The following is a 23,143-nucleotide window of genomic DNA, read 5'->3' on the forward strand; positions in this document are numbered from 1 at the left end:
AAATGACTAAATTATCCCTTAAGTATGTACAATATACGGTATACAATATATGTGTTTGTATTTGTATCGAAAAATGTGTTTAAATATCATTGCTCTTAGAACTCTCATTCGTCAAATGTGATCGTTTTATTACATGAAATTGACTGTGTAATATGGACTATCGGATATTAAATTAATGGCTGTAATTAATTACAATATAAATGTGTGATTGTTTTACTACCGCCAATCTCTATTCATACGAAGGGGTAGGAAGTATGCCATTCAATGTGATTAGCTACTCCGTAGGTCTAAATGTCATAGGAAAGTTTAAGACTTGTTTCGTCCTAAAAACTCGTCTTGCTCTATAAGCAATATGATGAGTTTGACTCGGTCTCAAATAAAAGGACAAGACAAAGTAAAAAAGTGATCGGGTTTCGATTATCCATCGAGTTACCCGTCCCAAATTACTTTAAAGACAAATGATTATTTTTTGTTATTATTTTATGTTATTATCGATTCATTATCTGTAAAAAAATTATCAATCATATCACTAATTTAATAATTTATAGTTTGTAAAATAATGTTGTGAATTACTATTCTTGAATGGATTGACAAGTGGTGACCATGTGACTTGTTTGAATTAATTTATCTTTAATTGTTTTTTTATAAAAACAATATTTAAGAATTATTAATTATTTGCCTCATTCTTAATAAACCCGCAATTCATTGAATTTAATCGAATTAAAGAACATGTTAGAGTCTAAAATTTAACTAGATGAAATACTAAGATTGTATAGGAACACACCACATCCAACTTAACGTGTAATTTGTAAATCGGTGTAGGAAATTATACCGCACACATAGCACAAAGGAGGAAAAGATTTTAGTAATCCTCATAAATAGGGAAAACAAGGTAAAAATAATAATTTCAGTAAACTACCATCACATTTACAAAATATTACAATTTTATTAAAAAAAATATATAACTAAATAAATTATAAATTACAACTTATAAAAATTGTCAACAACAAAAAAAAAAGTAAACTTAGAAAATGACCAAAAAACATGGTGAATTGTACAAGAAATATTCTTTATGTTCTTAATTCTCTCGCATATAGACCACAAGAACGTTTAGTCACTAGTGGCACTCACAGTTGTCTCTTTCTGTTCCCGCCATTTTAGGAGACGCTTGAAAGTTTCTTCTTAGTTCTTATTATTGTTTTCATTATTTAATTTTATAATAATGAGAACAAAAAGAAATGAAATAATAGAATAATGATAATAATGTTAGAAAGAAGAGTGAGTGTGTAGAGAGCAATGGAGAGATACCTGAGAGAGAACTTTTACGTGCAGCCAAAGCGCCCCACGGAGGACAACCTTCGGAGATGGAGATCCGCCGTCTCCGTCGTCAAGAATCCTCGCCGCCGTTTCCGATGGGTTGCCAATCTCGCCCAACGCGCCGAAGCCGAACAAAAGCGCAAGAAGCTCCAGGTCATCATTTTCCCTTAAATAATAATCACTTTTTTTTTTATCTAATCTCATTCTTCATTTTTCGATCCAACTAATGACCGTTTTCACTCTCAAAACTTGTTTCTGGTAGAGATCAAAATCTTATTGGCTTTAATCCATTCTAGATTTCCATTTATTTTAAAATTGAATTATTTGTGAAAAATGCAGCACACAAAAACGCTGGATTTAATTCATACATAATAACTTACGATCACTAAATCATTTAATATATTTTGTCTTTTATTATAAGTATTTCTCAAGTTATATGAATAAATAGTTTGATTAGAATAATTGTAATATATTCACGGTATATAATTTTTTAATTATTAATAATGGCAATTAAACTCTAAAAAACACTATGCTAGTGGGCGACCCTTATTATTAACTGTGAAATAATTTATCCAATGGAATTTCAATACTATAAAGAAATAATTGTTTGACACAAATATTAACATAACATCATAATTAATTATATATATATATTGAACAAATCAAAAATAAATATATTCAAAAAACGTTTTAAGCACAAGAAATGCTTAGAGCAAGAGTAAATTTTTTTTTTACAATGTTTCTACTCTATGACCAAAACAAAGAGATATATACATATTAAACTACTCAAATAAGAAGCAAAACAATTAATCACAAGCGATACCAATTCACTATAAGCATTGACCGATTGTTTCAACTTCTCCACAACCTGCTACACATTGTTGATCTTCCATAGAAATGATTCCTCGACGGAACAAATTTTCCATTGTAGGCAACATATCTTGAAACAACCTACACACAAACAGTGATATTTTTGTTTGGACAAAAGGATGCCACACTAGATCTTGAAATGGAGGTGTGTTGACACTAGAGACAAACTCCTCATGTAGTACAAAATATGCCTCATTTATCGAATAAGATCTTCCTTATGTATTGTTTCACGACCACTTATCAGATACGTTAACTCCTACACTGCTTTACTAATTCCTTCTCCCATGCAAACAACTGCATCTGCCATCTCCACCCTTGAATACCCTCTCGTCGCAACATCTCTAACATAACCTCTACATTTACCTCTTGTTGCAAAGACAAATGAAATAACCTATTAAATTTCTCACACAAGACCCCACCAACCAACCATGGATCCTTCCAAAACAAAGTATTACTCCAATTCTCAATAATTTGAAACAATTTTTTATCACACCATTCATTTTCAATACCAACTATTCATGCAAAAATATCCTTCCACCATACAGATCCCCTCGAATTGCCCCCATCTAAATTCCCCAACTTCCACTCCATATTTATTGATCAACACCTTAACCCAAAAGCCCTCTAACTCCGTTTTTAACCTCCAACGCCATTTACCCAATAGAGCTTTATTAAAAACTTTCAAATCTCAAACTCCTAATCCACCATTCTCTAAAGGTAAACACACCTTCTCCCAATTGACCCAATGAACCTTACTCACTTCCTCATTCCCACCCCAAAGAAATGATTTAAAAATATATTCAAGTTGATAAATGATACCTGAAGGAGCCTTGAAAAAGAAAATAAAATAAAATCGATAATGCAGATAAGATAACTTTGATGAGTACTAACCGGCCACCCAACGACAAAGTTCTAGAGTTCCAACCAACCAACCTATTTCGGATCTTCTCAATAATAGGTTTCCAAAACACCTTATGCCGGAGATTATCGCCAATAGGCAACTCCAAATATTTGAATGGGACACATCTCATCTTACAATTAAGAATCTATGACGTAGTTTGAAGCCATGAATTGTTAACATTAACACCTGCCAACATACTTTTATGAAAATTAACCTTTAGGCCAGATTGAAGCTCAAATCACAACAAATTGGCCTTGATTCCTCTAATATTATCCCAACACTTCTCTCCCATGATCAGCGTTACATCTGCAAATTGTAAAAAAGAGATACAAAACTCATTTGAGCCTACCTTAAAACCTTTGAATTGATTGGCTTCCACATAAGCACTAAAAAGAGCATTCAGACCCTCAACAACTATTAGAAACAAGAACGGAGATAAGGGGTCACCTTGTCTCAATCCCCTCCACATAGCAAACTCTTTTGTAGGACTCTCATTCACTAGCACATAAACTGACAATGAACCAACACATTTCAAAATCCATTTACACCATTTCTCTGGAAAACCCATCTTTGCCATCACAAACTCTAGGTAATCCCACTAAACTGAGTCATATGCCTTCTTGAAGTCCACTTTGAACAAAATTAACTATTTTTTCTTCTTTTTTGCCTCATCGACCACTTCATTTGTAATTAAGATCCCGTTCTAAATTTGTCTACCTTTAACAAACGCTAATTGATATTCATCTATTATAGAACCAATCACCTGACTCAATCTATTCGTCAACATTTTTGAAAAAACTTTATACATACATCCCACTAATGAAATGAGTCTAAAATCATATAAGACTTTTGGATTGTCTTTTTTAGGAATTAAAACTATAAATGAGCAATTTAATCCTTTTACCAACCTCCCATTCACATGAAAATCACCTAGAAATCTCATAAAGTCACCTTTTATGTTCTCCCAAAACTCTTTCATAAACCCAAAATGTACCCCATATAGACCTGGACTTTTGTAGCTATCACAATCTCACACTGCCTGTTTGACTTCCTCTTCGCTACATCCACTTAATAGTGTTTCAACTTGCATTAGCAAGAGAGAATTAAACTGCAAGCTATCCAAACTCATATTGATGGATCTGGTGGATTTCAAATGACCTTCAAAATGATTAAACATTGCACTTCTCACTGGCTCCACCCCTTCGACTCGCTCACCTCCAACCCCAATACTGAGAATTGAATTACGACGCCTCCTATTGGATACCATACCATGAAAAAAAATTGTGTTTGCATCTTCTTCTCTAAACCATTGCACCTGCAACCGTTGCCACTGAATACTATAATTCAACTGAGACCAAGAAAAAATATTAGCTGACAATTGTCTACGCTCTTCAATCTCCACGTCTAATAGAACACATGATTCTGCTTTAATATCTAACTTATTTAACTCCTCTTTAGAACCTCTTATGTAAAATTCAATTACCAAGCGTATAACAAATAATTAATTTGAATTGAGAAAAATTGACAAATTATATAATTCTATAATTTGTTTGTGATTCCTTGGATTTGTAATTTTTTTGTTATACTTTTGAAAATAATTTAAATTTCAGAAAATTCTTTTACCAAGAAATTTAGGTTTCTTGAACAAAACTTAAACAAAAATTGAATGAAGTAATCTAATTGTAAGAGATAAGGTAAGAGAATCAACACCACGATTTATTCTGGTAATCACGGTCGTCCTAGCTTTGTGATCTATATCCAGTCCTCCAATAAATTGATAGAAGATTTTCTTCCACTAATGAGAAATGGGAATTGATATGTTTACATCAATAAACTCCTTTGAGACAAAAAAATAAAATAAAATAAAAACACCACTGCTACAATGTCTTCACTCCTTATGTATCTAAGAGTTCAATTCTTGAAACCCACTTCAAAAATCACCATGAAGCCTCTATCAATCCAACCTTGAATCTTCACCTATTGTTGATTCAACTTCTTCATTCTTGACAATTCAAAGAGAAACCTAAAACCCAATTATTCCCAAATAAAGTGAAAAGAAATCCCTTCTTTTCCTTTTATCTTGATTGTAGCTAATGATAAACTCAATCAATACTCTCACAATCAATTGGACATTTAACTCATCCTATAATGTTGTCCTAACACTTGTATTAGTCAATAATCTTTCTCCGTGAGATATATATATATATATATATATATATATATATATATATATGCCAAAAATGAGATAAAAAGATTTATATCTGAAAGTCTAAGTAGTATGTGAAAGTAAAACAAGATAAAACAATAAACTGAACTTTTTATCGTGTAATTCAAAATATGCGTAAGTCGAATTGAATTTCACATATAGTAAATGAACGGTTGATTCTAAATAGGTAATTCGAATTACAAATAGGGGTAATTCGAATTACATTAATTTTTATGCACAATTTGAATTATGTACAACTGTAATTTGAATTTGACATTGTAGAATCAAAATCCTATTTTTTCAAATAGGTGGAATTCCAATTACACTTAGTACAATTCGAATTACAGGAGTTATTTTTGTAAATACCATGTTTTCAAATAAATTTTTTCAAATAGTTAATGATATGAAAATAGTTTGATTTAAAACCACATTTTTATCATGGAAAGATTAATGAGACATCCTTGTACAATAATTTTAAGCTAAACTAGTTTTGACATCTAGTCAAAACACTTTAAGCCTAAAAAACAAATACTAAAGCACTCACATACCACTCTTTTTTTATGATGAAAAACTAAAGATTAAGTGAAGAACAAATAACTGAGATTGCTTCCCTTTAATATGAGATCGATGGTTACGCAATCGTGGCAAAACTTAGTTGAATCTTCTCACCCTTTGACATTATCAAAAAGAAGAAAACACAACATTCGCAGTATCATATCTTAAAAAAAAGTCAAGCACAACAAATATGAGTTCAAAACCAATTATCACTAAACAAAGAACAAAAGGAGTAGAATAAGCACAACCATAACAATTCAATAAGACACATAACATAAAGTACTCATATAACATAGTATAAAACGTCAATAAAACGAAGGTTAAATAAGTAGAAGAACCAAGTCAAATGGTGCAAGCACCTTAAGTTATAGACCAAAATGAAAACATATAAAAAATAAGCGTAACTATTATGCAAGAGGGATCAAATGATGGTCTAGGGTAACGAGGAAGGGGTTACGGAAAAAATAGGCAAAATAGGCATTCATGCTCTGTAAGAGATTTTGCTGACCCAAGTGCATCTCATCAAGGCGGGCAAAAACAAACGTCTGAAATGCTTGTTGGGGAGTTTGTTGCTCCTTTGCAAAAGACTAGAATTGCTCATGTTGTTCAAATCTCAAATTACTCAATTGGATGTGAGTATGCTCATGCATCTTGTCTAGATAATCCATAATCTACCCCTCAAAGCACATGCACCTAGCAGACCAAAAGACCTAACACCAACATCACCATACATATCATGATCTTCCCCTACAGCTTCATCGACAAGGTCGTCATCATCCTCGTTTACAATTTCACGGAGTTCTCAGTTCGTTAGTAACAATAAAGTGAGGCCAATTTTTTTATTCATCAATAACCACGTTAAGGCCAAATCACACTCAAAATCATGAAAAATTACCATTAGGAGGATTCTAAAATTTGGCAAAAACCTAGTGCAATAAACATGGCTCTATCTTTAATAGGCCATCATAACAATGATTCAAAGAAACATGTTGACCGAGTTGTTTTAAGATTGACTGTACAAAAGCATTTAGATCATACTCGTCGTAGCGTGGAAAACTTAAATTAAGTTCCACTCACTTACAAGTTAAACCAAATAATGACCACACAAAATGGAAAATGCATAGAACTGCAGCAAGCCACACACATTAAAAAATCCATAAAATTGCAGCAAACCCACAAAATCGAAAAACTCAAACATAAATAAAAAATGAGGGTTTGAGAATGTTGGTGAGATGGTGTAGAGAGATGGTAAAGAAAGGGGGAAAATTGTTGGTTTGAAGATTGGGTTAAAATAAGGTAAAGAGGTTTATGAAGGTGGGACAAAATACAAATGGGAAATGTTGGTGTGAGAGAAGGGGAACAAGTTTTTGTTTTAGAAAGAAGGAAGAGAGATTACAAAAGCATAAGTGGAAGTTAATGAGAGTGAATGGGTAGTAAAGGAGGGTAAAAATTTGAATGAACGGTTAGATAGGAGTTGGAAATTGTCAAAATTTGAATGAATGGTTGAGACTGATGCTGAAAAGTAAAAAAAAAAAAAAAAAAAAAAACTCGTGTAATTCAAATTGGGATATTAGTAATTGATTTTATGTGAGGTAGAAACAAAAATAAATAGTTTTTATGTAGGGCAATTCGAATTATACTTATTGGCTAATTTGAATTATAAGAAACATAAACAAAAAAACATTAAACTTTTGAAGCATAATTCGAATAACACACATAGCCCAATTCGAATTGTAAAAGGTAGAACAAAAAACAAATAAATTTTTAGGCATGATTCAAGTTTCATTGATGACCGAATGTGAATTGCAAATGGCAGAAACGCAAAAATAAAATAAAATAAAAGAGGAATCATAATTCGAATTACACTAATGACATAATTCAAATTACAATAGCCAGAAACAAAAAAACAGTTAAGAAACACCCATGTGAAACATGAAAGCATCAAATTGACATGGATCAAACATATAGAAAATTTAACAATATGCACGATACACTTAAGAATGACAAACGAAATTAACATAAATATGGTAAAAATTAACAAAATTTACTAGAAGAGAGGTAAAAAAAATACATACCAATAAAATAATGTCTTTGAACTTAAAAGAAAATTTGTGACACTTGCACAAAGAAATTGTTAGAGTTCAAAAGACCAAGGTAGAACACAAGAAATTATTCAAGGCAAAAGTCATTTAAGATGCCTAATTCCCTACAATGTTGAAAAATTATTCAGAAACGAGAGGTTTTGTAAAAATGTCGGCCAGATGACTTTGTGTATCAACATGCTCGAATACTACTTCACTATTTTCAACATGATCACAAAATAAATAATATGGAATTTCTATATGTTTGGTACGAGAATCAAGAACTGAATTCTTTGTCGAATTGGTTGCACTTGTGTTGTGCCATTTGATAGGTATATGTTGAAGTTTTAAATCATCACCTAAGAGTTTGTTGCTTCAACCAAATAAGCTTTGCGCCGCAACTCCCGACATCAATATACTCGATTTCGACAGTAGACAAGACAACACTAATTTATTTATTTCTTTATCAAGAGATCGAAGATCTAACAAGGAAATGACATGTACCACTAGTGCTTTTCCTATCCAATTTGTAACCGAAAAAATTGGAGTTGAAATAACCAATTAAACTACAGTCATTCCCCTTAGGTTACCGAAGCCCATATTTAGAAGTACCTTAAAGATATCTAAGTATGCGCTTTGCAACTTTTAAATGTGATGCTTTCGGGGATGATTGATATTAAGCGCACATACATATGTTGAACATATTATCCGATCTAGATGCACTAAGATATAAAATTGAACCTATCATACCACGATATTTGGTTACCTCAACGCCAATTCCATTTTCATCTTTATCTAAAGTGCAGCTAGTTGCCATGAAAATGCTTATGGAATTAGAATCTTTCATATCAAATTTATTGAGAAGTTCTAAACAATACTTTGATTAGGTGATAAGGAAGCCATTTTTAATCTGCTTAATTTGAAGACCTTGGAAGAAATTTAATTCCCTCATCATGCTCATTTTGAATTCCCTCTGCATTAGCTTAAATAACTCTTGATATAATTTGTTGTTAGTCAACCCAAATATGATATTGTCAACGAAAATGTAAACTAACAAAATGTGTTTTCCATTGTGCTTAATAAACGAGATTGTGTCAACTTTTCCTCTTGATAATGTGTTTTCAATAAATAAAAACTTACTTAGGCACTCATACCAAGTTCTAGGAGCTTGTTTTAGTTTGTATAAGACTCATTTTCATTTAAAAACATAGTTTGGATTCTCAAAGTTTTCAAATATAGGTGGTTGAGACACATAAACCTCCTCATTTATATAACTGTTCAGAAAAACAGTTTTGACATCCATTTCATATAGTTTAAAATCCATTCAACATGCAAAAGTTAAAAGATAGCGTATAGCCTCGAGTTGGGCAACTGGCACATAAGTTTTCTCATAGTCGATTCCTTCCTCTTGGTTATATTCTTTTGCCACCAATCTAACTATGTTTCATGTTATTATTCCATTTTCATCCAATTTGGTTCCAATTTCTTGATGGCCTTTAGGTAGTGGAACTAAATTGTAAACATTGTTTCTTTCAAATTGGTTCAATTCTTCTTGCATTTCCGTGAGCCAATGTTCATCAATTATTGCTTCTTTTGTCGTTTTATGCTCAATTTGAGATTAAAAAAATAAATAAAAAAAAAGGCAAAATGATGGCAAAAATTACTTAACTGTAATCTTGTGCTTATACCTTTATTTATATCCCCTAATATATTTTGCCAAGGGTGATCCTTGAATATCCTCCAACTTGGAGGAAAGTCATGCTTGTAACTTGGCTCCTCCTCGATTGTTTCATTATTTTCTTCCTTGAAGTTATTATTTTGAGTCTCGTCCCCGAGGATGATATTAGTATTTGTACCTGAAACAACAAAAGAAGAAGTTATTTTCCCTTGCTTTTGGGGATTAGTTTTGTTAAAAGCAACACGCACGAATTCTTTGACACTAAGAGTTCTCTTATTAAACACTCTATATGTTTTACTAGATGATGAGCACTCAAGAAAGATACTCTCACCCGCCTTCGCATCAAATTTACCAAGGCCATCCTTTCCATTATTTAATACAAAACATTTGCATCCAAAAACGTGAAAATCGGATATGTTGGGCTCCTTCTGTTAAATAATTCATATGGGGTTTTCTTCAATATAGGTCGTGTCATGATCCTATTAAGAACATAGCATGCGGTGTTAATCACATCAGCCTAGAAATATTTAGGTCAGCTACCCTCACCAATCATGGTCCTAGCTAATTCTTCTAAAATTATATTTTTCCTCTCCACAATGTCATTTTGTTGCGGAGTTATAGGAGCATAAAAATTATGATTTATCATGCAATAGTTATCAAATAGATGATTTTCAAATTTGCCTCCACGATCACTTCTTATTAAAATTGTATTAGTATCCTTTTTATTTTGAATAACCTTAGCAAATTTTTCAAAAATGGAATAAGTTTCATCCTTGCTAGATAAAAATAGAGTTCATGTGAAACTAGAATAATCATCCATAATTACAAAACCATAATAGTTGCCTCCTATTTTTTTATTCTTGAAGGACCAAACAAGTCCATATGAAAAATTTCTAGGGGTCTCAAAGTTAAAATAATATTTATAGATTTAAAAGAGATCCTAATTTGATTCCCCGTTTCACAAACATCACACATTTGATCGTTTGAGAATTTTAGCTTAGGAAGACCTGCTACTAGATCCTTGGAAATTGTCTTATTTAGCAAATCAAAGAGAACATGAGCTAAATGTCGATGCCTAATTTTCTTCCCCATTTGACAAATTTTACACATTCGGTCGTTTGAGAATTTTAGCTTTGGAAGACCTACTACTAGATCCTTGGAAACTATCTTATAGCAAATCAAAGTAAACATGGGCTAAATGTTGATGCTGTAACCAAGAGTCTCCACTCTTAGACATGATATATTTAGTTCCTATTGATGAAACATCATCTAAGTCTAAAATATATGTATTCTCAACTCTTATTCCCTTAAACACCTTTTACTTTTCCGTATCATTTCAATTAAACAGTCAAGGGAATGAAATGTTATTATATATCCCTTGTCTCATAATAGCGCTTAAGCCTTTCAACTAGCAAAACATTTTCTATTAGGATTGTGGAGGGATTTCCTACAACACCTTTGCCAAGTATCTTACACCTATTTTTCTCTCTATAGATGACATATCCTCGTTTCTTTGCATGTAACTCAATAAACTTGGACTTGCCTCCTATCATATGTCTTGGACAACCATTATCAAGGAATCACTTCATATCTATTTTTCATAGGCACACCTTATCTTCATCATCACTATGAGTCATGAGACGTAGGTTCGATATTTCATTATCATACAAGCTACTTGATGGTGAGTCTTTATCATCATCCTCCCAAGCAATGTATGCTTTCCGACCCTTGCCACCTGAGTTTTGCTTACTTGGAGGTCTAATCTTCTTCTTCACAAGATTGGGGCAATCATTCTTCATGTGCCCTATTTTACCACATTCAGAACAAGTCATCTTATTTTTCCTTCTACAGTGATCCTTCCTTTTTACTTGATCTTCGAAATTTCACTAGATTTTTGTCACTATGTTGATCCCCCTTGCGTTTTACATACTTATTGCATCTTTTCACAAAGAGCCCCATTTTCCTCATCACATGAGGCATCATTTTTACTTTCGTCACTTTCTGATTGCTCTTCCACTTGAGCCTTATATGAAGAGGATTTTGGGGCAATGCTCTTTTTATCTTTCTCTTTTCCCTTCCCCTTATACTTATCGTTCTTTTTCAATTTCTCTCAAAGCTTGGCAAGACTTATAAGCTTTTGTTCATGCTCTTCTAACTTTCCAAAAAGAGAAGCAATTGATAAAGTGTTGAGATTTTGTGATTCTTAAGAACCTCTTTTCCATGTCGACAATGGTTTCCCTTGCCTCATGTGAAAGAGTTTGTACTCTTGTGTCAAAATATTCATTCACGCTTGTTTCAGCTCGTTCGTCCCATCATAGGTTTCTTGTAAGGTGTCCCACATTGCCTTTGTAATTTGGCAATGGGAGACATCGTAATATCCGTCAACTCCTAAAGTAGAGATTATAATGTTGTATGCCTTCCAATCACATTGCACTATCTTATTTTTTAGCCTGGTCCATTGATTTTCAGGTTTGTCTACATTAACACTGTCAACAAACCTAGTAGGCATAAAAGACCCACTTTTGACAGATTCCCCTACTTCCATATCATAAGCCATGATATGGACCTGCGTGCAATCTTCCTAATAGGCATAGTTTTTGCCATTGAAAACAGAGGCTCTATTATAGGCCCACTTAGGTTTCAAATATGCCATACCACAAACTTTTGAAGCTATTAATCTTTAATCAATAGAATCGGCTCTTGATGCAACATGTTAGTCGTTATGGCACCATATCTAAAGAGGAGTAAATAGTTACAACATATTTCAATACTTAACAAAAGCATTTTTAATATTTTTTCGATAAATACCTAATCGAACGATTAAAGTCAAGAACCTATTGTGATTAATGTGAATAACAAATATCAAATTAGGAGATAGTCAAACAATCAACAGTGAAATTGATCTTGACAATCAATTAACTATTGCTTGTTTGAATTGTCAATATCCAAATTAGATTTAGCAACTCTTAAGTAAAATTCAATTACAAAAAAAGAATTAATTTGAACTGAGATGAATTGACATATTAGTTAATTCTCTGATTTGATTTTGATTTCTTGGACTTGGTATTTTCCGATATACTTTTGAAAATAATTTAAATTTCAGAAAATTCTTTCACCAAGAAGTTTAGGTATCTTGAACAAAAATCTAAAAACAAATTGAATGAAGTAATCTAATAGTGAGAGATAAGGTAAGAGAATCAAGACCATAATTTATCTTGGTTCGATCACGTTCATCCCTACTTTGTGATTTAATTCTAGTCCTTCAATCAATTGATGAGATTTTCTTCCACTAATGAAAAATGTTAATTGTTATGTTTACACCAATAAACTCCTATGAGACAAATGAACAAACACCTTTGCTACAATGTCTTCACTCCTTGTGAATCGAAGAGTTCTTTAATTCTTGAAACCGACTTCAAGAATCACCATGAATTCCAAGTCATAGAGCTGGAAATCCAACCTCTATGAAGCCTTCAACTTTGAATCTTCATCTATTGTTGATTCAACTCTTCCAATCTTGGTAATTCAATGAGAAATCTACAAATCCCCAATTATTCCCAAATGGGGTGAAAATAAATTCCTTCTTTTCCTTTTACTTTGGTTGTAGATGACGACAAACCCAATCATTCACTCTAACAATCAATTGAACACTCAACTCTTCTAAAAATGTTATCTTAACACTTGTATCACTTGTTGGATTTTGAGTTTCAAAAACTATTTAAAATTCACAATTTATGCCACCGAAGATATTACTGGGTTGAGTCGCGGACTAGGTCGCTCTCTTTAAGACGTTTCGCGGCACTGCCCAAATTGTGCAAGGCAGACTATCAACCACGAAGTCCCCAGGATAAAACAGCCCAGATTCACTGTATCGGAGTTCCACTGCACCGTAGAAAACCGTTCTAGAATTACACCCTCAATATGGCAGTTAAGGCCACTCTCAATATGACAATTAAAGTCACTCAGAATATGGTATTATGACCATTCATAACTACGGCATAATAACCGCTCAAAAAGACAAAAAAGAATGGACTACGACATAATAATCACTCTAAAAACAAAGTGACTACGACATAGCAACCGCTCTAAAAACAAAAGGACTACGGTATAACAACCGCTCAAAAAACCGAAGGGACTACGACATAATAACCACTCTAAAACCGAAAGGACTACGACATAATAACCGCTCTAAAACCGAAAGGACTATGGCATAATAACAGCTCTAAAAAAAACTAAAGGGGCTGCGGCATAATAACTGCTCTAAAACCGAAGGGACAGAAAGAAAGGGGAGAAGTGGCTCGAAAATTAGGCGAGCAAGAGTATAAGAGGGAGAAAAGAGAAAGTTGAGAAAAGCATCCAACTTTGGTGTACTTTTCACAATAGCTTGAAACTCATTATATAGTGATGGAAGCAAAGTCAAATATGTTTTCTAAACAATGTGGGACTTTAGTATGTATAGAATTGAAACTACACAAAATATGATAGTTTTTCAAAGTGGGATTTCAAAAAATATTCTTACCAATGTGGGACTTGAATTTAAAAAACAAGTTTATTTCCACTTAAATTTACAAAAAATATTTCTTTCCAATGTGGGACTTCAACACATTTTTAAATTCACACTATAACATACTTATGTTCCAACATCACTCAATAATCTTTCTCCATGAAAAATAGTTATAAGAGCTTTCAAATATATATTTTTGGATGAGAGAGATGACGAGAGAAGAAAGTAAAAGTGTTCTATATATGCCAAAAATGAGATAAAAAGATTTATATATCAAAACCAAAGATTGTGTGAAAACAAAACAAGATAAACCAATAAACTGAAATTTTTACGTGTAATTCAAATTGCATTAAAAGACTTATTCTAAACAAGTAATTCAAATGACAAACACGAGTAATTCATATTACATTAATTTTTATGCACAATTCGAATTATGTACAAGTGTAATTCGAATTTTAATTGCAGAATCAAAATTCCATTTTTCAGATAGGTGCAATTCCAATTACACTTAATACAATTCGAATTACATGGGTATTTTTTGTTGTTGTAAAAACTTTGTTTTCAAAGAAAACCTTTCAGATAGTTAATGGTATAAAAATAGTTTGACTTAAAACCACATTTGTATCAGAGAGCTTTATGAGCCATCCTTGTACAATAATTATAACTTAACATAGTTTTGACATCTAATCAAAACACTCTAAACTTAAAAAACAAAGACTAAAGCACTCACATAAGTCACCACTAATTACACATTACCACATAAAACAAAACTAGCAACCTCATCCCAAGAACCCATGCCATATTCTCCCACTCCCACGGGCAATTACTCTATTAAACCCAAACATCCATGAGGAGAAGAGCAACATTGATTAAAATCATATAGAAAATCTCAAAATTTATCTCACAACCACCACTACGACCAAAGTTGAACTTGATCAATCAATTGAGATGCTAAAAATTGATTTCGTTCAAATAAGATGCCATTTATAACTTCCAAATGCTCCATGTAACCACTTAACAGAAAATGTCAAACTTATCCTTCAACCGTTTGGCCCCTCGAAGAAACCCACAAAAATATTAAACATGTAATAGTGGTGATAAAGGAAACAGAGTACTAATGTCCAACCATCTTAAAATTGAAAACCATAAGCCACCAAAATGTCGTAGGTATACGATTGATAAATAGTCTCTAGTTATACGAATTGATAAACAGTCTCTGCACAAAAATTGACACGTTAAACGACACCGCATTATTCCACACAAAATCAAATGATGCACAAGAGAACTCTTGTTATTCTCATTAACATGTGATATGTGTCCTTCACTTTGTTATTTGGTCAAATGATTATTCACTTTGTTGTAATCATTGCATTTTTTATATGTGCAAAAAGTTTAAACGACACTCGTTTTAAAATGGAGGAAGTAAACTCTTAATAAAAATAAATTAATAAATAAATCTTATTTTATCATTAAAATTAATACAACTAATTAATTATGAGTAATGTTACTAACACATTATTTAACTTACACTTTTCAACGCACCCTTTTTTAGTAGTTAAAATCCATATGAGTCTCATCAAATTCATATGAGACACACATAATTTAGTGGAGCTTATATGAAATTTAATCGATTAGAAAAAATATTGATAGAACTCCTAATTGATTATTTAAGAATTGTCCATAACTCAAGCGAGGTATTATAATTAATCGGAACGAGTAACATTTCATTAAAAAGTGGGGTTTTTTTTTTGTCCTTTGCTTTAACTTGTTTCGCGGTCGATGTTGAAGTCAAACATAATTGCTGTTTGATACAGACTTGGTGAAATAACAATATTTCAACAAAAAAAAAATCTGTTCATATGCCATATAAGCATATACTATTATCAATTGATACCTTCTATTTACTACTATCAAATATGTGTTCTCTGTCAACAAAAAAATAATAAATCTATGTTCTGAGTCACATGGTGCTTTTAGCTGAAAAGTGAAGACAGAAGACGATAAAAAAAGCATGAACAAATGTTACAGTCATAAGTCATTAAATATATTTAATTGGTAAAAAACTGTCCATATTAAATTTTGGGTCAACTCATTTTAATAAATTTTAATCACAACTTGATGTCAGTCAAGCAATTTAAAATTTTAAGCTAGCCGCTACCAAGATAAATTTTAATAAAAGCAATATAGCAATTTTTTTTATATATCAGTTACATTCAATTGTTTTTTACTAGAAGATATATTTCAGAGAAAATATAAACTAATCTTCTATTGAATTCAATTAACCACATTTTTCACAGGATTAACCATTATGAAAAACATAAATAATTCAAGATATATTTGATGTACATCCACTTACATTACATATATGTTATACTCTTATAAACGTTGCATGACATTTATTTATTATCTGTTTCTCTAACACACTTTATATATGCTCTAACTATCTTGACCAGGAAAAGATACGAGTTGCTCTTTATGTACAAAAAGCAGCGTTGCAATTTATAAACGGTAAATCTACATTCAATATCTTTGATTCACATTTTTTATCTTTTCACTGTTTTATTCTATTAATCTGTTACACTTTTTCTTTTTGTTGTTTCTGATTTCAGCTGCAAACCGCAGTGGCAATTACATGCTCTCCAAACAAGTTCAAGAAGCAGGTTTCGGAATCGAGCCGGACGAATTAGCCTCCATAGTGAGATCACACGACACTAAATGCTTAGAACATCATGAAGGTGTTGAAGGATTAGCGAAAGCAGTCCGCGTATCGTTCCAAGAAGGCGTTAGTTCGAGCGACATAAAACATCGACAAAATATCTATGGAACTAACCGCCATACCGAGAAACCATCCAGGAGTTTATGGATGTTTGTTTGGGATGCAATGCAAGACTTAACACTAATGATTCTTATTGTATGTGCTGTTGTTTCAATTGGTGTTGGAATTTCAACTGAAGGTTTTCCTAAAGGTATGTATGATGGAGTTGGAATCATACTATGTATTATTTTAGTTGTGTTAGTCACTTCAATAAGTGATTATAAACAATCTTTGCAATTTAAGGATTTAGATAAAGAAAAGAAAAATGTGAGCATTCAAGTTACAAGAGATAGTAGAAGACAAAAAGTTTCAATTCATGATTTGGTTGTTGGTGACATAATTCATCTTTCAATTGGAAATATAGTACCTGCTGATGGATTATTCATATCAGGTTTTAGTTTATTGATTGATGAATCAAGTTTATCAGGTGAAAGTGAAGCTGTGAATGTTGATAAACAAAAACCTTTTCTGTTATCTGGAACAACAGTTCAAGATGGTTCTGCTAAAATGCTTGTTACTTCTGTTGGTATGAGAACTGAATGGGGAAGATTAATGGAAACTTTGAACGAAGGAGGCGACGACGAGACACCTCTTCAGGTTAAATTAAACGGCGTTGCTACGCTTATTGGAAAGATAGGATTAGTTTTTGCATTGTTAACATTTTTGGTTCTTACTGGTAGGTTTTTATTGGTGAAAATATTGCACAATGAAATTTCTAAATGGTCTTTAAATGATGCTTCTAAGCTTTTAAATTTCTTTGCAACTGCTGTTATTATAATTGTTGTTGCTGTTCCTGAGGGTTTACCTTTAGCAGTTACATTAAGTCTTGCATTTGCAATGAAGAAATTGATGAATGATAAGGCATTGGTTAGACACTTATCTGCATGTGAAACAATGGGTTCTGCTGGTTGTATTTGCACTGACAAAACTGGAACTTTGACTACAAATAATATGGTTGTTGACAAACTATGGATCTGCGAGCAAACTAAGGCGATTAAAACTGGAAATCGCGATGATAATATGTTGAAGAATTCAGTTTCTGAGGAGATTTATGATCTACTTTTGCAGTCTATATTTCAGAATACTGCTTCGGAGGTTGTAAAAGGCGAAGACGGGAAAATCAAGGTAATGGGGACTCCAACAGAATCAGCATTGCTTGGATTTGGTTTGATTTTAGGAGGTGATTCAAAATTTTACAATGAAAAGTATAAGATTGTTAAGGTTGAACCTTTTAATTCAATCAGAAAAAAGATGTCAGTTCTTGTTTCTCTTCCTGATAGCAGCAACAAAACTAGAGCATTTTGTAAAGGGGCATCAGAAATAGTTGTCAAAATGTGTGATAAAGTTGTTAATGCAGAAGGAAAAGTTGTTGATTTGAATGAACAACAAAGAAAAAGTATCACAGAAGTTATTGATGGTTTTGCTTCTGAGGCACTGAGAACACTGTGCATAGCCTTTAAGGATATTGAAGGGTCCTCTGAAAACATTCCTGAGGATAAATATGTTTTGATTGCTATTATTGGAATTAAGGATCCAGTGAGGCCTGGAGTTAAAGAAGCTGTTAAGACTTGTTTACAAGCTGGAATTACTGTTAGAATGGTAACTGGTGATAATATAAACACTGCTAAAGCTATAGCTAGAGAATGTGGTATTTTGACTGATGGGTTGGCCATTGAAGGACCAGATTTCAGGAATAAGACTCAGCAAGAAATGGAACAGATAATACCTAAATTACAGGTTGTGTTACTCTTCTATACTATACTCCTTTTAAAATGAAATATAAGTAAAAATCGTATCTATCTAATCTTTATTTTAAATCAGATACATCAACTTTTTAAATATCATTTTTATTTATAGACCAGATATCCATTTTAGTCCTTGGAAAAAAATTATGAAGCACAATAGTTCTTGAGAGTTATTAATTTTGAGACATATTAGTCACTGACAAAAAATGAAACATTTAAAATTGGCAGTTGTTGGAAGAACAAATATACTGATTTTGTAATTTTGAAGGTCTATTTATGTGAAATTTCTTCTGAAAAATTAAATTGGATTTATCTTTTTATCTATGTTGGGACTGCTATAGTAAATGTTGATTCTACTTATGAAGGTTCGTTTATATAGTGGTTGGTTAATGTGTTTAGGTGATGGCTCGATCGTTGCCACTTGATAAGCACACTTTAGTGACCCATTTGAGGAATGACTTTAATGAAGTTGTGGCAGTAACAGGTGATGGGACCAATGATGCTCCAGCTTTGCATGAGGCTGATATTGGATTCGCTATGGGTATTGCTGGAACTGAGGTTTGTCGCATGCATAATCCATTTACTCATTACTTATTTTATTTCTGTTTTCTTATGATAAAATAAATTTTATTTATTTAAATATTTTTATTAATTTCAGTTAATTAAGTAGTTTGATAAGTTAAGATATAATAATTAAAATTATATTAATGACAAAAATAATTAATATTATATTAAAATTATAAAATAACAAACAAATAAAAATAGTAAAAATAATAAAAATATAAAGAAAAGCATATATCTCGTTTGACCTAACTTTTATGGTTATTTTCAAGAATAGTGTCGGAGATGGACCACCTCACTCTCTACTTTAGAGCACATTTTGCATCTGGTTCTAGTGATGCTTTGGTCAAAAAATTTGGGTTATTAACCAATTTATATAAAGGGTCTTCAGAGCGTTTGTTAAGAAAAAAAAAAAAAAAATTATATAAAGAAGATATTTTAAGATATTAAATAAATACACACATCTCAAGATTTTATTTATTTATTTGATTGTTTAATAATCTTTATTAACATAGGCAACATTAATTATTTAATTATTATCTATAAAATATTAATACAAATATCCAAGACTACATTAACGCAAAGATACAAATAATAATTTTAAATTGTAGTGTGTAAAAGTAATTGTAACTATAATATTGTAAATTTTAAAGTTTTAACGTTTTGTAATTGCAATTTCGACTACATTATCCTATATTTTAATATAATATAAAACTACTATAACTGCAATTTAAAAATATAATAGAGATAACACTTAAAAAAAATAGAAACTATTAAATACAACTTTTTATATATATATCATTGCGGTGTCTTGATATCCGACAGTAAACATGTGTTTAATTTGAAATGTATACATATGTAAAATATATTTAGTAAATTTTAATGTATAGAGATGTCAACTATGAACGGAGGTTTGAAATATGCATAATCCATATCTCCTAGATGACTTCAATGGGACACCTATCTTTTTTGTTCTTTATAAGAATAGTGTCGGAATAGGACCACCCCCCTCTACTTTAGAGCACATTTTGCACTTGATTCTAGAAGGGCTTTGGTTAAAATTGTGTCAAAAAACAACTACTGATTTATTTAGTGGCAACTTCAATTATAATTACAATATATGAAATGAAACACTTATAGAGACATTAACACGCAAAAAACGATAATAATTTTAAAAAAAGGGATTGAATGTGTTGGTGTCGAACAACGGATACAAATTCAAAATGAAGTGTCCGTATTGTATGGATTATAATGCCTAGGCACATGGAAAATAAATTTCATAAACAACTTATTTTAATATTCTATGAAGCAATATTGGTTGAGCATAATTAAACTTAATCTTCTCCAGGTTGCAAAAGAGAATGCGGATGTGATTGTAATGGATGATAACTTTGCCACCATAGTGAATGTTACAAGATGGGGCCGTTCTGTTTATATCAACATACAAAAGTTTGTTCAGTTCCAGTTAACAGTTAATGTTGTAGCTCTCATGCTGAATTTTGTTTCAGCTTGTGTTTCAGGTAATATCTAAGGCAACATAATTTCAAACTAGACAAAATTACATATGAAGTCTACTTCATCTTATTTAGGTTTTTTTTAATAGTCTTTATTTTATTTAGTTATAATTAATAAATTAGTCATTTATCTTATTTTTTCATACATAGATATTTTATTTTAACACAATAAAAAAATACCACACATAGACAAAACTTTGACTATTTTAAAATTTTGGCCCACACAAAATTATCACATATTATTATTTATCATGAGTGAATAGGTACTCCGGTCACTAAAATTGTAAGTATCAATCAAATTAGTTTCTAAATTTTATAAATTAGCAAATACATCATTGGAATTGTTAAATATCAATTAAAATAGTTAATCTTCAAACTTTTTATGTTAGATATTTTGATGTGGCAATGTAATTGAATATGTGGCTCCCGATTTTGACCCCACATCAATGTCATCTTCTTGATGATAATTTTTCCGATAAAATTTTGTTATCTCATAGATAAATTTGTTATTAATTGTAATTATATATGAACTAATTATTGACAAATTAGTCCATGAATGATTTAAGTTTCAAAAAGAAAATTAGTCCATGTTGTGATGGCATTGATATGAGATCAATTTGGACGAAACAAATATTTAATTAACATGTCACAACATAATTTGTATATTAAAAATTTAAATATAAACTATTTTAATTACTATTTTATAATTTTAGGAATGTATTTGTCAATTTATAATGTTTATAGATTAATTTGATTCAGAGTTACCATTTAAACCATTTAAATGATGAATGTCTATTTACTCTATAAATTACAGACAATAAAAAAAGGGTGAACACTCATATTTTCTGCAGAAACAAATCATGCACAGCCACATCATTAATTTATAATTAATTTTTAAATAATTTAAATTTTGATGATACCTAAGAATATACCTATAAAATAACACAATATATACTGCGTTCACTATTCAAAATTTTCGAGTCCATTACTCCGAGTATCTTCTTACTTTTTTACACATAGGTGATTTATTATTATAAATATTTACAATTTTATATTAGACACGTAATATTTAAAAATAAATAAATAAATTAGGCAAGATGGTTTAATTTAGATGAACATTTTGCCTTCAAAAATTTTTGGTCAATTTAGATGATTTAACCACAATAGTAATAAATGAATCACAGGTTCTGCTCCTCTTACTGCTGTTCAAATGCTTTGGGTAAACATGATTATGGACACACTTGGTGCATTGGCATTGGCTACAGAACCCCCTAATGATGGGTTAATGAAGAGGCCACCAATTGGAAGAAATGCAAGTTTCATTACAGGGGTCATGTGGAGGAACATAATTGGTCAAAGCATTTATCAAACCATTGTCCTTTTGATTCTTAAATTTCGTGGGGAACATATTCTCAAACTCAATGGACCTGATGCTTCCTCTATTTTGAATACTGTTATATTCAACACCTTTGTCTTTTGCCAGGTATTACATTAGTTAACTTCATCTTTGCATTTTGTATATCATCTCACATTAAACCAAAATGATTGTTGATGTAATGTTGATTAATATTATATCACAAATCACTCAACTTCTATCATTTAATACTTATTTTTTAATTCCATGTTGGAAAATAATAGGTATTCAACGAGGTAAACAGCCGAGACATGGAGAAGATTAATGTTTTTCAAGGCCTATTCAGTAGCTGGATTTTTCTGATGGTAATGGCTTCAACAATATGCTTTCAAGTCATAATAGTTGAATTTCTTGGTGCATTTGCTCAAACAGTGCCACTGAGTCGAGACCTGTGGTTAACCAGTATCATTATTGGTGCGTTAAGTTTAGTAGTAGCTGTTGCTCTAAAGTGCATTCCAGTTCCTGTCAGAAATTACGTCTCAACTCATCATGATGGTTACGAGCCACTCCCCACTGGACCAGAGCTGGCATGAACATGATAGATATATGGTTCACTATAACTACGGTTTTAAATTGCGATTACAATATTTATATTGCAGACAAATGCAGCCGCATCCGACTATATTACAATTGCGATGTCGTTGCAGAAACTTCAAAATCAATAATATTGCAGCCGTATTGCAATTTAAAACCACGACCATAATCTTACATTCTTTTAAATGCGAAACATTTTATCCTATAAAATTCATTTCATGTCTTTATGCTAGATACCTCCTTTTCCTTCTCTTTTCTTCCTTGAGAAAAGATCTTTTTGCTGTAGTCTAAACATTAGTTTGGTAGCAAACATTATATAGAAGAGCCAAATCAGGTAATTAATTGGAAAATAAGTGATATACGGGGCATGTTTGATTTTACCAAGAAATTGACAAAATCATACTGAATTAATGCAATTTTGTAATATATATATATATATATATATATA

At 31.5% G+C, this 23,143-nt stretch overlaps 1 protein-coding gene across 1 annotated transcript; it reads left to right on the forward strand.

Moving 5' to 3' along the window:
- The first annotated feature begins 1,133 nt into the window (after positions 1-1,133).
- On the forward strand, positions 1,134-22,855 carry LOC101492061 (putative calcium-transporting ATPase 11, plasma membrane-type). The gene is made up of 7 exons (XM_004513210.4): positions 1,134-1,470; positions 16,566-16,620; positions 16,722-18,664; positions 19,072-19,230; positions 20,582-20,753; positions 21,932-22,230; positions 22,386-22,855. The coding sequence occupies exons 1-7, from the start codon at positions 1,297-1,299 to the stop codon at positions 22,692-22,694; spliced, it is 3,111 nt and encodes a 1,036-aa protein (XP_004513267.1). The 5' UTR covers positions 1,134-1,296; the 3' UTR covers positions 22,695-22,855.
- The last annotated feature ends 288 nt before the right edge of the window (positions 22,856-23,143 follow it).

The sequence above is a fragment of the Cicer arietinum genome, chromosome 6 (assembly GCF_000331145.2).
Source record: "Cicer arietinum cultivar CDC Frontier isolate Library 1 chromosome 6, Cicar.CDCFrontier_v2.0, whole genome shotgun sequence".
In the NCBI taxonomy this organism is placed as follows: Eukaryota; Viridiplantae; Streptophyta; class Magnoliopsida; order Fabales; family Fabaceae; genus Cicer; species Cicer arietinum.

What these genes read in the sequence shown, in the direction of transcription:
- LOC101492061 (XM_004513210.4), top strand. Translation starts at nt 1,297, where the DNA reads ATGGAGAGATACCTGAGAGAGAACTTTTACGTGCAGCCAAAGCGCCCC. An exon ending in AAAAGCGCAAGAAGCTCCAG is followed by an intron (nt 1,471 to 16,565) that starts GTCATCATTTTC and finishes TATCTTGACCAG; the next exon opens with GAAAAGATACGAGTTGCTCT. An exon ending in TGGGTATTGCTGGAACTGAG is followed by an intron (nt 19,231 to 20,581) that starts GTTTGTCGCATG and finishes AATCTTCTCCAG; the next exon opens with GTTGCAAAAGAGAATGCGGA.